This window comes from Cheilinus undulatus, linkage group 18 (assembly GCF_018320785.1).
Source record: "Cheilinus undulatus linkage group 18, ASM1832078v1, whole genome shotgun sequence".
Lineage (NCBI taxonomy): Eukaryota > Metazoa > Chordata > Actinopteri > Labriformes > Labridae > Cheilinus > Cheilinus undulatus.
This window is the reverse complement of record NC_054882.1, coordinates 8,321,837-8,336,051: the sequence shown is the minus strand read 5'-3', so window position 1 is coordinate 8,336,051 and position 14,215 is coordinate 8,321,837. Positions and strand designations below refer to the sequence as shown.

Below are 14,215 nucleotides of genomic sequence, written 5' to 3'. Positions count from 1 at the left end.
GCTATATTATCTATGTCATTTACATAGCTAACATAGCTTGGCTGGCTTCAGATTTAGCTATGTAGCTACATAACCAACGCAGCTAACATAGCTAAAGTAGCTATGTTAGCTTTAGATTTTGCTTCTTCAGCTATTATCTATGTCATTTACATAGCTAACATAGCTTGGCTGATTTGAGATTAAGCTATGTAGCTACATAACCAATTTAGCTAACATAGCTAAAGTAGCTGTGTTAGCTTTAGAGTTTGCTTCTTTAGCTTTAGCCTTAGATATGTTCGCTATTTTCGAGTGTTTTTATGGAGGACAAGCTGTTTTCCTATAACAGCTGTGTTAGCTTTAGCTGTTACCTGCGTTAGAGTGTTTTCTTGTAGGAATAGTTTTCTTTCCTTATAGCAGACTGATTAGTCAGTTTTATTAACATTCTTTAGCTTCAGATTTAGCTGTGTAGCTATGTAACCTATGCAGCTTACATAGCTAAAGTAGCTTGGTTTGCTTTAGATTCGGTATCTTATCTTCGGCATTTGCATAGCTAGCATAGCCTGGCTTGCTTTCGATTTAACTATGTTGCTACTTAACATATTAGCTAGCATAGCTTTGTTAGCTTAAGCTTTAGCCATGTAAGCATTTTTTAAATAAGCAATTGTAACATTGTAGCTTTAGTAAATGTGTAGTTAAAAGGTTTTGCAGGTCAGAAAGTTTCCTACCATTTAATTTTGAAAGTTTAAGTGTGTATTTCTATTCTGACAGATGTGGCGTCCCACTGTTGTGGTCTGTAAGAGGGGGCATCTGAGTTAATCAGATTGCAGCTAGACTGCCTTGTGAAAATGTTCTGTGTAATGTGGCTATGTTTATAATTAATGTCTTTAAAAGTGTGTCCATTTTAATCAGCAGGTAAATCTGGTTTGACAGTAATGACAACAGTGATTTATTGTCACAGCAACAAAAATAGCAGTCCTAAACCCTCAATGTTGGACATTTCATTGTTTGAAATGACCAAAACGGGTTTGCCTCCCTTGCATCCAGTCTAAACTGCACAATTATGCTGGCGAAATTTGGAAAAAATGGGTGGTTTCCCTTCCTCCTCACCAGATCAACTCACTTTTTCAATTGTTGCTGACATATCTATGCAATTTAGACAGAGATCTCCCCATGTGGTCAAAAATTTAACTGAAGATCAGTCAAAGATCTCCAGCTGAATTCTTTGAATATTCTAGTAATGTTGACACCATTTGGAGAAATTTACCTTGTGCATCACCATTCAGCTAGAATAAATCGAGCTTTGATTTTTGAGTCATATCACCTTGCTCTCACACCTACACACATCCCCTCTCCTCTGCCTCCTGGCTCTGTGCTGCAGACCGAAGGAGCGTGACTACAGCTCTCTATCAGCCAAACTTTAGTGCAACAGCAATTAGTTGGAGCAGGACGGGACACAGCGAGCCGATCGCCACGGCACAAGGCCCTTCAGCGCTCAGACACCGATCTGGGGGGAAGGGGGGGGGGGGGGGGGGGGATCTAATTGTGTAATTGTATAATTTGCCCTCGCTGACGCCTGCGAGCACACAGGCAGATTTCATTACAGATTACACTGGTGCTCTTTGAAGGCACGCTGCCCCGGAGGGCCTGCAGGGACTCAAGGCAAACAGAGTCGGAGGAATGGCGGCCGTGGAGCAGTGTAGCGTGGCCCGGCGTCCGGCTCTCTGCTCTCCTGCCAGGGTAAACAAGGAGGCTGCATAGCTCGGGAGCACAGCACAGCACAGATTAGGCTCTGTTAACATTCCTCCCCCCCCCGACACACACTCTCACACTGTCCTTTCACTTCACACAGGCTCTGAGTTTGTACAACACTCTCCACGCTGCAAAAAGTACTGCTGTTCATCGTGTGAGGGCAGAGGATGGTTCGATCTCTGACCTTATTTGATCTCCTGTCACGCCAGTGCGATACCCTCAGATAGCTGGTTCATTTCGGTCTTAAAGTTAGGAAACTGTACCTTCTTACAGCATCTCAGGAGGGTTCAAACACAGAGAAGTCTTAGACATTACAAGCCAAAACAGTTTGGATATTTTCAAGTGATGAATGCTCAGAGTTAAAGTGAGAATGTGTAACACTTCTACCCTAAAATGGTAGCTCCAAAGTGGATCTGATAGACACTGATAGACCACTCTCCCTTTAAAAGTTGTCAGGGAGCTGAGCTGGAAGGCAAAGTGCTCAATTTACTCTTCTATCTTTGTTCCAACCCTCATCTTTGGTCATGAACTCTAGGTAACTGAAAGCATAGCATTGCAGGTTCATCATCCATCCATTTTCTTCCACTTATCCAGTCAGACGTGCGGGCAGCAGGCTAAGCAAGTCAACTAGACATCTAGAGGATAGAGGTGTTCCCAGGCAAGATAAGATATACAATCCCTCCAGTGAGTTCTGGGTCTACCTCTGGGTCTCCTTCAAGTTGGACATGCCCGGAAGACCTCCACAGGGAGGTGACCAGGAGGAAGATGCTCAAACCACCTCAACTGGCTGCTTTCGATGCGAAGCATCAGCATCTCTACTTTGAGAGCCTGATCGCTTGAACCCGCAGTCTTGTTCTTTCAGTCATTACCCAGAGTTCATGACCACAGGTGAGGGTTGGGACGAAGATCGGCCGGTAAATTGAGAGTTTTGCCTTCCGGCTCAGCTCCCTCTTCACCACCACAGTGCAATACAATGTCTGCAATACCGTAGATGCTGCACTGATCCGCCTGTCGATCTTGCGGCCCCTTCTACCCTCACATGGAACAAGACCCTGAGGTACTTAAACACCTTCACTTGGGGCAAAGACACTCACCACCTGGAGGGAGCAACCCACTGTTATCGAGGAGAGAACCATGGCCTTAGAGTTGGAGGTGCTTCCTCAGGATGGTAGTTGGGCTCAGCCTGAGAGATAAGGTGAGGAGCTTGGACACCCAGGGGACGCTCAAAGCAGAGCAGCTAGTCTTTCATTTCGAAAGATTCAGTTGAGGTGGCTCAGGCATCTGATTAGGGTGCCTGTAGCACCACATTATGTAATAATGTAATACATTTTCAATTCATTATGTAATAACGCCGCATTTTGTAAGCCAGTAAGCGGTTGGGGTTAGGGCAAGGTAGTAGGGTATACCCTGGAGCCCACCTTAAGTCCTAGGGTTAAGGGTAGGTGTCTAGTCTAGAGCCCTGAAGGGGGGTTGGGTTTAGGCATAAGTCCCTAAGCGGTTAGAGTTAGGGCAAGGTAGTTGGGTAGGGTGTACTTTGGAGCCCACACTAAGTCCTATGGTTAGGGTTATTACATAATGGGGCATTATTACATAATGTGGCGCTACAGTGCCTCCTGGTCCCCTCCCTGTAGAGGTCTTTTGGGTGCATCCAACTTGGGGAAGGACCCCGGATTAGAGCAAGGACTTGCTGGAGGTATTATACTGTATATCCCATCTGGCGTGTACGCCTCGGAATGCCCAAGGAAGAGCTGGAAAACACTGTTAAGGAGAGGGATAGAGGGATGTCTGGGCTGACTGGCTTAGCCTCCTGCCATTGCAACCCGGCCCAAAATAAGTGGAGGAAGATGGATGGAAGGATAGACAGTACACTCAGTATCAGTTTCCTGTACAGAGGAAGGCAAGAAATGTTGCAGAGAGACCTGGACCTGGCATAAAAGCCACACTGCTGTAGAGCATTTTGGCAAAATGTTGCTAAACCATGCAGACACATCAGTGCATGAGTACGTCTATGGCATGGCTACAGTGGTGCAGCTGCACTCAGAGACTTCAATTAGTGCCAAAGCTAACAAAATAAATTCTAAACTAAATGATTTAATTTCCTGTCAGAAATGTGAAAAAAATGAACAGATGATGTTTTATCAGCTCCTTCTCTTGGTCTAATTATCTTTCATTCTTCTTTCAAAAAAACGTCTATCCTGACTGTGAGGCAATTTCACTTTTCAACTCGTTTCTTTCTGGCTATTTCTTGTCCTAAGAATTTCAAGATGATGCAACTATGATTCAAGAATTTCCTTTCAGTTTTTTCCCAGCTCAAACGGCTGAAAGTTAAGATTTTTCCAGCCCCCTTGATGACATTTAAGGACATATATTAATCTGATTAATGCTTGAATGCATGATCTCATTAGGCATTTTAAACCAAATATCTACAAAGTTTACTCTGTATGGTTTCATGTCTGATCTGTTTAATCAATGTGAAATATTGATCTGGATCAGGGATGTAATAGATGGTTTATAGTGATTATTTCAACCCCTCTTAAGTAGAAGTTGTGTTGCATCCAGGAATAGAAATGCTAAATTTAGACCTCACAGTTCGGTCAATAACACACAAAACCTCCCCTGTGACTGTAGGTGTAAACTTTAAAGGTGTAAAATCTGCCGTCGATCTCTCCTGTTAACCGTGAAACACAAACCTGGTGTCAATCTCCCAAATCTGTCGATACTATCATTTGCGTGCATCGACGTCTCCACTGTGGCTGCAGGGCAGACGTCTATCTACTCTGCCACTGTTTTCCCAGGAGGCTTTGGGAGATGGCTGAGCGAGTCCTGGAGGCAGTTGGAGAATGAGCTCATGACTGCAGCAGCGTTTCTGTCTGTCTGTCTGTCTTCTCTGAGATCAGTCAGCTGTGAGCCAGCAGCATCATTTCTACTGGCAGCCATCGAGTGACTCAACCCCTCAAATCTTCTGCTTTTTCTGATGTTTTTTTCCTCATCCTTTAATATTCATCCTGCCACTGGTCATAAAACTCTCTCCCTTTCTTACTCATTAATGTCTCTGACTCTTATTGTCTTTATGAGTGTGGATGTGGACGTTTTGTGTCAGCCAATTGTGCGCCTCGTCACATGGCTCCTTCCTGCTGCTGCCGGCTAATTAGCGATGGCTTAGTGGACATTAAGCAGCAATATGGGGTTTAACATTTCTGGGATAATCCCTTTTCTTTTGGCCAGGAAATCGGAGCCCTGTATGTCATGAGGTAGACTTACATGCAGAGATTAAGTCTGGCAGTCTGAGGCTATTTACCAGCATTCAGGACGTCTGCAGTAAGCTGCTGCCACTTCAGCCACTTTAAAAAAACGCCTCGGGCTAAAGCTGTGAGCTGAAAGTCCACATTCAGGTTTTACATTGCAGGTGTAAAGCTTATCCACAGCAACTCTCTGAACAAAGACAGCGACAGAAAGCTTTCTGCAGTCTTACCCTGCAGCATCCTTCTTTCTATCTCCCTGCATATCGCATAAACGCCCCATAGAATGAGCCAAATTTCTATTAAGACATCACCAAATTACAATAATAATCCTCCAGCATCCAAGTGAGCAGAAAGAAGGGATTACATGCTGAAAGAGATAGCACCAAGACAAAGAATATTAGCAGACATTCCTTTGTTCATTAAAAGATGGAGTGCTTTGAGTGCTACAATAAGAACTAAAATATTATTCTTTAATTTCAGAGTCTTAAATGAATGAATTTGTACAAATATGGAGGGAATGACTTGATCTGGAACTAAGGCTTTTTCCAGACATCAGCCTAACACTGTGTTGTTGTTTTTGACAGACTTTTTCAGAGCTCAGCCGCCATGCTGTCATCAGCAACAAATACCTCATTAGAAATCTCTGAAGTTCACTCTAACAGAGAGGGAAAGCATCACATGAATAATGCAGGGAATAGGAGTAGATCTCACTCCTGGTGAATGATTTAAAGTCAGTGAAAGGCCAAAAAAACTCAACGTGGAAAATGATTACAAAAAACTATGACATGTCTTTTCTATGAGCTCATTTTGGACCTTTTTCTACAGGGATTATTGATTGCTGGTTACTTTTCTGCCAACTATAAATGATTAAATTCAGGTGTTTCAATCAGACCTGTTGCCGCAGGTGTATAAAATGACCTGGTTCTGAAGTCTGCATTTACAAACATTTGTGGTAAAAATGGGTCGTTCTGAAGAGCTCAGTGACTTTAAGCGCGGCACTGTGATGCATGCCATCTTTGCAATAAGAGTTTGTGAACTTTCATCCCTGCTGGATATTTCCCAGTCAACTGTAGGTGATCTGATCATAAAGTGGAAGTATTTAGGAACAACAGCAACTCAGCTGTGATGCAGCTGACCCATTAAACCCTAACTAAAGTGCATGGTGCAGAAAGAGTTCTACACTTCCACAGGTACTAATGTAGACATGCTAATTAATGTAACAGCTACACTAGCTATGTAATTAACATTACTACATAAGCCAATGTAGCTAAGTCAGTTTTAGCAAAGTAAGCTCAAGCAAAAGAAGCCAAAGCTGTCATAGCTATGTAGATAACATAGCTACATAACTTACAAAGCTGCTGTGCGAGCTTAGATTAGCTACATTAACTACATAGCTCTGTCATCTTAAACTAAATAAGCTTAAGCAATGTGATCCTTAGAAAACGCAGCTAAAACTAACTTAGCTGGGTAGATCATGTAGATACGTAGCTTACATAGCTGCTGTGTGGCCTTAGCTTTAGCAACATAGCTCTGCTATCTTAAACTAGGTAAGATTAAGCAATCTGTGTAAATTGTGTAGACATGTAGCTCACGTAGCTGCTATGTGAGCTTAGCTTTAGCTACATAGCTGTTATCTTTAACTAGCTAAGCTTACGAAATGTGAGCTTAAGCAAATGTAGCTAAAGCTAACTTATCTGTGTAAATTGTGTAAATACGTAGCTGCTTTGTGAGCTTAGCTTTAGCTACATTGGCTACATAGCTACATTAGCTATGGGCTTTTTTCCTCTTTAAGCAGTCTGTTCATTTACAGTTTTGTAATCAGGATTTACATGTCAGGTTTTTAACCTTTGGTATCCTAACACTTACCCTAACCCTAAACAGAAGTTTAATCTGATTTATTTTGAGAGTTTTAACGTGTATTTCCATTCTGAGACATACGGTGACACAGATGAAGTGTCTGCAGCCAGACTGTCTTGAAATATGAAGACATTTTGGGGCTCTCTGGGGCTCTTCAACTATGTTGTGAGGGGACAAGGGTTCTTTCTTGGATAATCGGAATGTATTTGATGCTATTGCACTCACTCTTGGTCCCTCATTTTCATTCAAAATACACATCTAAATCATCAAAAGTAGTTGGACTAATAAATATCTTTAAGGTCCTTTGGCCCCAGATAATTGCCCAACCTTAGCCTTATTGTAGTATGATGCTAGAATAATCCACATATTTGATACCACAGCAACAAAAATAGAAGCCCTTGGTACCCAGTAGTATGTTATTTATTGGTTTTACCAATCAGTGTCTACTCTGAACAAATGCATTTGTAGGGTATAATTAGGGCACTGCTCTCTCTTCTTGGGTTACAAACATGACTGTAGATCTGTTTTTGTAAATTCCTAGTAGCTTTTCGGCCATATATGTCCCTAAAAACTTGATATTCTAATGTTAAATTGCCCAAGAAGTGCTGAGGTACCAGACATTTTGAAAGGAGTGTAGACTGTGTGATCATAAACATAGACCACGCTTCATTCAGAGCCACCGTCTCTGTCTCAGAGTTTTTGTTTTTTTTGAGCTGAATGTGACGAGTAAGACAGCTTTGATTTCAGCTGCGTGTCCGTCACTGAAACAGTTCCATATTTTGCCTCTGGCTTTGATTGTGTCCGGCAGTAACGTTGGACTGGGACTCAGTTTGAGGCATTATGGATGGTTTGAGACTGCTGACATGTCTCTGGCTGTTCCTCAGCTTTTCACGTCAAGATCTAGACTTGCTTAATCGCATCAGTGTTCTTTGAACTTTTGCTAAAGTTTGCAGACAGTTATAAAATGTAGGAAAAGCATTGTAATGGTGTAAATATAACTTAAAGACATCCGCTCATAAGTATCTCTGTCTGGATTCTCTTGTCTCACTCTTTACTTCTCTTCCAATAATTTTTATTTTTACTATCTGTCTCTGCACACATCTCACTCTTCACTGTCTCCCTTGGTAGCTGCAACAAAGGGGTCTCAGTGTGGCGTCTGGCTGGTCGCGAGCCCGCCGAGGGGTGGAGACGCTTTCTGTCTCTCAGGAGTCGTGCTCGCTGACAGAAAAGAGCGTGTTAACGCCGCACTCAGCCGGCAGAAGACATCCGTCGTCGTTCTTTGTTCACCTGTACCTGAACTCGGCACGGCTCTGAGTGCCGAAACAGCTCACATCACAGCGGAGCACAGAGAGGGGTGTTACCCTCCAGAGAAACAGCGGCTTTTGATCCGGGGCGATGGTGCCGTTTAGTTTAGCGCTCTGGGGAGACGCTTTAATGTGAGCACAGCGAGACAGACAGCGATTATAAGGGTCGTATAACTCAAATAACTGATCTAAAACTCTAATCAGATGCATAAATCCAATGATTGTGACAAGACTGCAGACAAAAGCTCCTTTCTGAGCAATAACCGTGGCTCCTACAAACAAAATCATTCGTCATCCTGAGCCTAAATTGTAAAATGCAGATTAGATGTTGGCACAAATATTGTGTTGAGACCATTTTTGCTCCTGTAACTAAAGCAAACACCATACTTTAACTTCATCATTTAAACAGCCGGCTCTGTTGAGAAGGGTGTGCATGTGTGAAACAGCAGGTGCTGCACATTAAGCTTAACGACGCTCTTCATGCTGCCTTAATGGAGCCCAGGTCACAGTTTCTGACTGAAGCAGTGAAGAACACATTAACACTTGGTTTTTAAGTGTTCGGGATGCTGTTTCTAATAGTGCAAACACCTGCAGGGCTACTTTGTTCTTTTTCAGAAATGGATGAAGAAATCTTTCTTCACTTGAGCTTTAAAAGTCTGTTCTGGTGTTGTTTGAAGTGCTATGACCATTATGAGTGTAGATGAAATGATATTTAGTTGAGCTGTGGCTAAATATCCTTGTTGAATATGAGCATTTCAGGAAGGCTCCAATCAAATCAGTTTACCTGACATGCTGTTTCATCCACTGCATGACTAGATTTCACATTTATTACAGGCCAATCAGAGTAACAGGACAGAATGATCTGGTAGATATGCTCAGCACTGATACTGACCTGAGCTCTACAGGCTAACGCTGCCATAGTTTATAAATGGCGGAGCTTCTGAGTGAATTAAATAAATGCCAAAGCCGGTCAAGAGATGTGCAAATACACCACAGTTTTCAGTGTGGCTCTTTGCTCTTTTTTGATAAAGAAATGTGGGCCAGTTCTGATTTAACTGCTGCATCGTTACAGCGACTGCCGAGCTAATAGCTACCATGGCAACCTGTAACCTCACAAACTCATGTTGAAGCATCTTTTCCCTCAAGGAAAGCTTCAAGTATTTTTTTTTTTTGCATTTATTTCATAAAGAAATGTTGCCCAGAAAACTGCCACCAAACTATAGCTACATCCCAGCTAATTTAACCTAGTATGGTAAACCTTCCATAGACGCCGTTTGGGAAAGGGCAGAGCCTTTGAAAAAGAACTCGGAGGGTGACTGGATGAACGTTCTGTCCGTCACATCTTTATGGGCCAATCAGAGCAACAAAATGTTGCAGCTGCTTTTGAAGAGTAAACTCCATAGATAATTGCATAACCATGGCGACTGTGGACATGTCAGTACATGACTTTTGTCATTTTAAAAAAAAAACAACTTAATAGTGTTCTTTGATTTTCTTTTAACGAACGTTGAATGTTCTGTCACATCTCTACTGGCCAATCAGAGCAACAAAAAACTTGACGTAGCCACTATCGAGCTGCGTGTGTGCAGCTACTGAGGACTAGCGTGGAACATGGCGACTAAAGGCCATGTAGGCTAAGTACTTGACTTTTGTCATTTTTGAAAAGAAAACAACTCAATAGTGTTCTTTGTTTTTCTTTTAACAAAGAAATGTTGTCAAGTTCTGATAAAACTGATGCTTTAGCAGCATCCACGCTAATCTCTTCCTCCATAACTGCACCAGCTCTTGCTGCTGCTTGTTTACGTCACGACTCTGCTGCGCCTGAAAGCACTGCCCCTCGTAGCTGATTGGTCCTGTCACCTTCTAACGGGCCCAAACGAATCAGATGGGAGCTTTGCAAGATGGATTTGCCACTAAGAAACACGGAAACGGGTGAATCCATCTGCTTTGCAAGGTGACAGCTAATTGCTATCGGCTTTCAATACAACTTAACCCTCCTGCAGCTACCGCCTCAATCTCCTCGAATGACGCTGATTGGTCAGAACTGATTTCAAATCAGCACAAATGTAGACTGAAGCTTCATAAAATGGATTTGCAAAATGCGAACATGGGTGCATGTAAAACCATCTGCTTTGCAAGGTTAACAATCAGAAGCATTAAAACAAATGTCATGTGTTTCTGTGCTAATGGGCCTTTCCAAGTTTTGTCAGTCTCAACAGTTAAAACTGACATTCCTGATCAGAGTGTGACCCCTTACCATCAATGTCCTCCTCTTAGAATCTTGGTGTTGTATTCGACTTTGATTCTAATATCTCTAAGATGGTTCATTGCTGAATATTTCAGTTAAGAAACATTGAAAAAAATGAAATCCATACTAACAGTCAAACATACCAAAATTTTGTTACAATGTTATTTAGCAGACGCTTTTATCCAAGGCGACTCACATCTGAGACAGGTGTTACTGGCGTTAAGGACCTTGCCCAAGGACCTGGATACTACTGGCTGGGATTGAACCCAGATTTGATTTGAGACAGGTAGATAGTTGTCATTCTCTAAGCATTCCGGTTCTTGCATCCCTTCACTGGATACAGGTTAATTTTAGGATCAATTTAATTTTTTTATCAATTGCATACAGGACTCTGCATGGTCTGGCTCCTTCATATACAACTGAATTACTAAGCCCTTATTCTAGAGCCACCCTCTCTGATCGTCTGATCAGGGCCTTCTAACGGTTCTTCATTCCAATTTTTAATTCCTGAGGTGATGATGCATTTGCAGTGGCATCTCCTAAACTCTGAAACAGTCTTCCCCATATCACCATGCCTGCGAAATATCAAGCTTATAGCGTTAGTTCCGGCTGATCTCATGCAAACCCTAATCAGCGGACAACCAGATGATTTGTTTTAAGGATTTTATTGGCTAGTTGTACTCATGGTGCAATATTTAACCTACTTTAGCCTGGCTATGCTTTGCTGCTCCCTCTGCAAGCTGCTTTTTGCTACCCTCCTCCACCCCAGCTCCTCCTTTATCATGCTTCTGACTTAATGTCATTCTGTTGTCACTGATGCCTGCTCTGCTCTGGGGTGTTTGCTGCTTCTTTCCCTGCCTTTAGCTTTCCTTGTAGGCACAGGAAAGGCAGGAACGTGTGCAGTTTCTGCTTAATACGTTCCATATGGAAGGGCAGGGGGATCTCAGAACAGCCACACCACCAAATATGAATAATGGCAATATTTATAGCTGCAAATCATGTGTTTCTTTATATTATATTGAAACCACACACTTTAGGATTATTTGGATTAGTAATTTGTAGCCTTGATTTGGGCCATGCCCTCCTATTGTTAAAAGGAAAGGGGGAATTAGACCTAAAATTGTTTTGTGTTTAGCCAGCTCTAGTTGATTAAACTCATATGCAGTCAGTTCTGTGACTCAAAAGTTATCTTTGTAAGCATCTAAGGCTCAAAAAATGCCTTACTTTCATTTAATAACTCATAAAAGGACAAAAGTATTAGTAAAAATAATAATAATAATTGAGAATTCACCATTTCCATTACCTGCATCTTCTGGATCTTCATCGTAATCTTCATCATCACCAGATGACAGAGAATCTACAAAGAGAAGAGAAACCCAGAGGAATTAATGTCAGGATTTAGACCCATCTTACTGCATGTGAACTTTTTCATAACTTTTGTGCTATGATAAAATGTCTTTATTCTTCAGTCTACTTGAACTTTGTCGCCAACAGATAACATCACAGGTCCATCTGGAAACTTTGCAGCCTGGAACTGATTTTATGCAAGTGGAGAGTAAAGAGGGAGAAAACAAAGCAGGAATTTAGTGCATGTTAAACACCCAGTGGAGATTAAATGGTGTGTGCTCTTAAACGACTGTGATTAGATGCATGCACACACGGATACACTCTCAAACTTGTGCATGAATGCACACTGAAACTGACTCCGCTCATTGAGAAACTCATGAATGAACCTACAGTTCTCTGCAGCGTGGCGGCTCGCTCAGATACAACAACCCAAACATTTCCACAGACGTTACAAATGAGCAGGTCATTAGCCGGGCTGCGTTCGCGTGTGCAGTCACATACAGAACAACACAAACTCTCCCTCTATCCTCGCAGAAATCACCAACCAACAGTTAGCGTGTCATATGGCAGCTAATTATTCTCCACAGATACGACTGTTTAGATTCGCTGTATCAAACATTTTCACGGCGGCGTTGTAATTATTTTTGACGTGACCTTGAAGTTTTCAGGTTCAGCTCCGCAGGTCTGTTTAATGAGAGCCAGCTGTTACCTCAACAACCTCGGTGAGCTAAAACGGCTCCTGAAACTCCTGACATGCAGATTTTTATTTTCTATTTTCTGACACCGCAGCCCACGACTCCAGTCTGCCATTGTGGCGGCAGAAATAAACTAGTTTGACCCATATAGCCGTCTGGATCGGATCCATGTTTGTAGAAATTGAGCAGACTTTTAAAAATCTGCTGTGGTTGTTAAAATAAAAGCTCACAATAGTAGACTGTGAGAGAGTAATTACTGAAACTAATGAAATCAGGGGGCTCCTTGAACAGAAAGAACAACTCTGTATTCTATGTTCTCCTGCATTGACTTCTAAAATTGTTGGCAATTTAGATTAATTTAAAAAACTTATTTGGTTGTTTTGACGTCTTTGTTTTAGAGGACAGAATAAAGAGAGGAAAACTGAAAGTTTGGGAAAAAGAGGCGCGGATTGCAGACAAATCCAGGCGACCACTTTGAGGACAACAGTCTTGATACTTGTAGTGAATGTTTTCTACAGCCTCACTCTACAGAACATATCACTAATTATACCAATTACCATTCACAGGAAATACAGTTTGATACACATAATATAATATAATATACACATAATATAATATCACAATATAAAAACCATTATATAATACATATCATGATATAAATGCCATTATATAATACTTATCATGATACAGAGGCCATGATATACTACATATCATGATATAAATGCCATTACATAATACTTATCATGATACAGAGGCCATGATATACTACATATCATGATATAAAAGCCATTACATAATACTTATCATGATACAGAGGCCATGATATACTACATATCATGATATAAATGCCATTACATAATACTTATCATGATACAGAGGCCATGATATACTACATATCATGATATAAATGCCATTACATAATACTTATCATGATACAGAGGCCATGATATACTATATATCATGATATAAATGCCATTATATAATACTTATTATGATACTGAGGCCATGATATTCTACATATCATGATATGAAAGCCATAATGATTTAGAGGCCAGGGTACTAAACATGTCATGACCCTGAGGCCATTATATAATACTTATCACAATAAAGAGGCTAGATTAGAAAACTAATCATCATACAGAGGGCATGACACAATACTTAGTATTACATAAAGACCATTATACAGCATGTATCACCATACAAAGGTAACGCTATACAATGATATTATCACAATACAGAGGCCATGATACGACACATCATGATACAGAGGTAAAATTCTGATATTTATCATGATATAGTATAATATGATTTGTATCATGACATAGAAGCCACAAATTGTTTCTTATTATGATAAAGAAGTGGCCACAATACTTATCACAACATCGGTGCCAAGATGCCATACGTAACACAATCAATGGCAACGATATGAAACTTATCTCAAAGTAGAGGCTGATCTGCTACTTATGGAGAGTATAATACATTACAGATGCCAATAGGATACATATGATGTGATTCATGTCATGATATAGGCCATGATACTATCACGATATAAAGGCCACAATAAGAAACTCATCTCAACAGAGAGTTAGTAAAATAATAATATTATCATGATAATGTTGTTATGACAAAGAGTCCACTACACTATGAGATAAGATAGGATAATTATCACAATATAGAGGCAATAATACAATACCTATCACTATGTCAGGGCCAAGACACCATACATATCACAATATAAAGACCATGGTATGAAACTTATCTCATTTTAGAGGCACTGATATGATACTTAAACCA

At 41.1% G+C, this 14,215-nt stretch overlaps 1 protein-coding gene across 3 annotated transcripts in view; it reads right to left on the bottom strand.

Annotated features, from left to right (window-relative positions):
- The window catches only part of fgfr3 (fibroblast growth factor receptor 3), a 141,421-nt gene that overhangs the window by 65,282 nt on the left and 61,924 nt on the right, over nt 1-14,215 (bottom strand). For 2 of the 3 annotated variants that reach the window (XM_041812347.1, XM_041812348.1), the window contains exon 4: nt 11,671-11,736. In XM_041812347.1, the coding sequence (XP_041668281.1) occupies nt 11,671-11,736 (66 nt within the window). The remainder of the gene's footprint in view (nt 1-11,670; nt 11,737-14,215) is intronic. The other variant, XM_041812349.1, reaches the window with a different exon arrangement.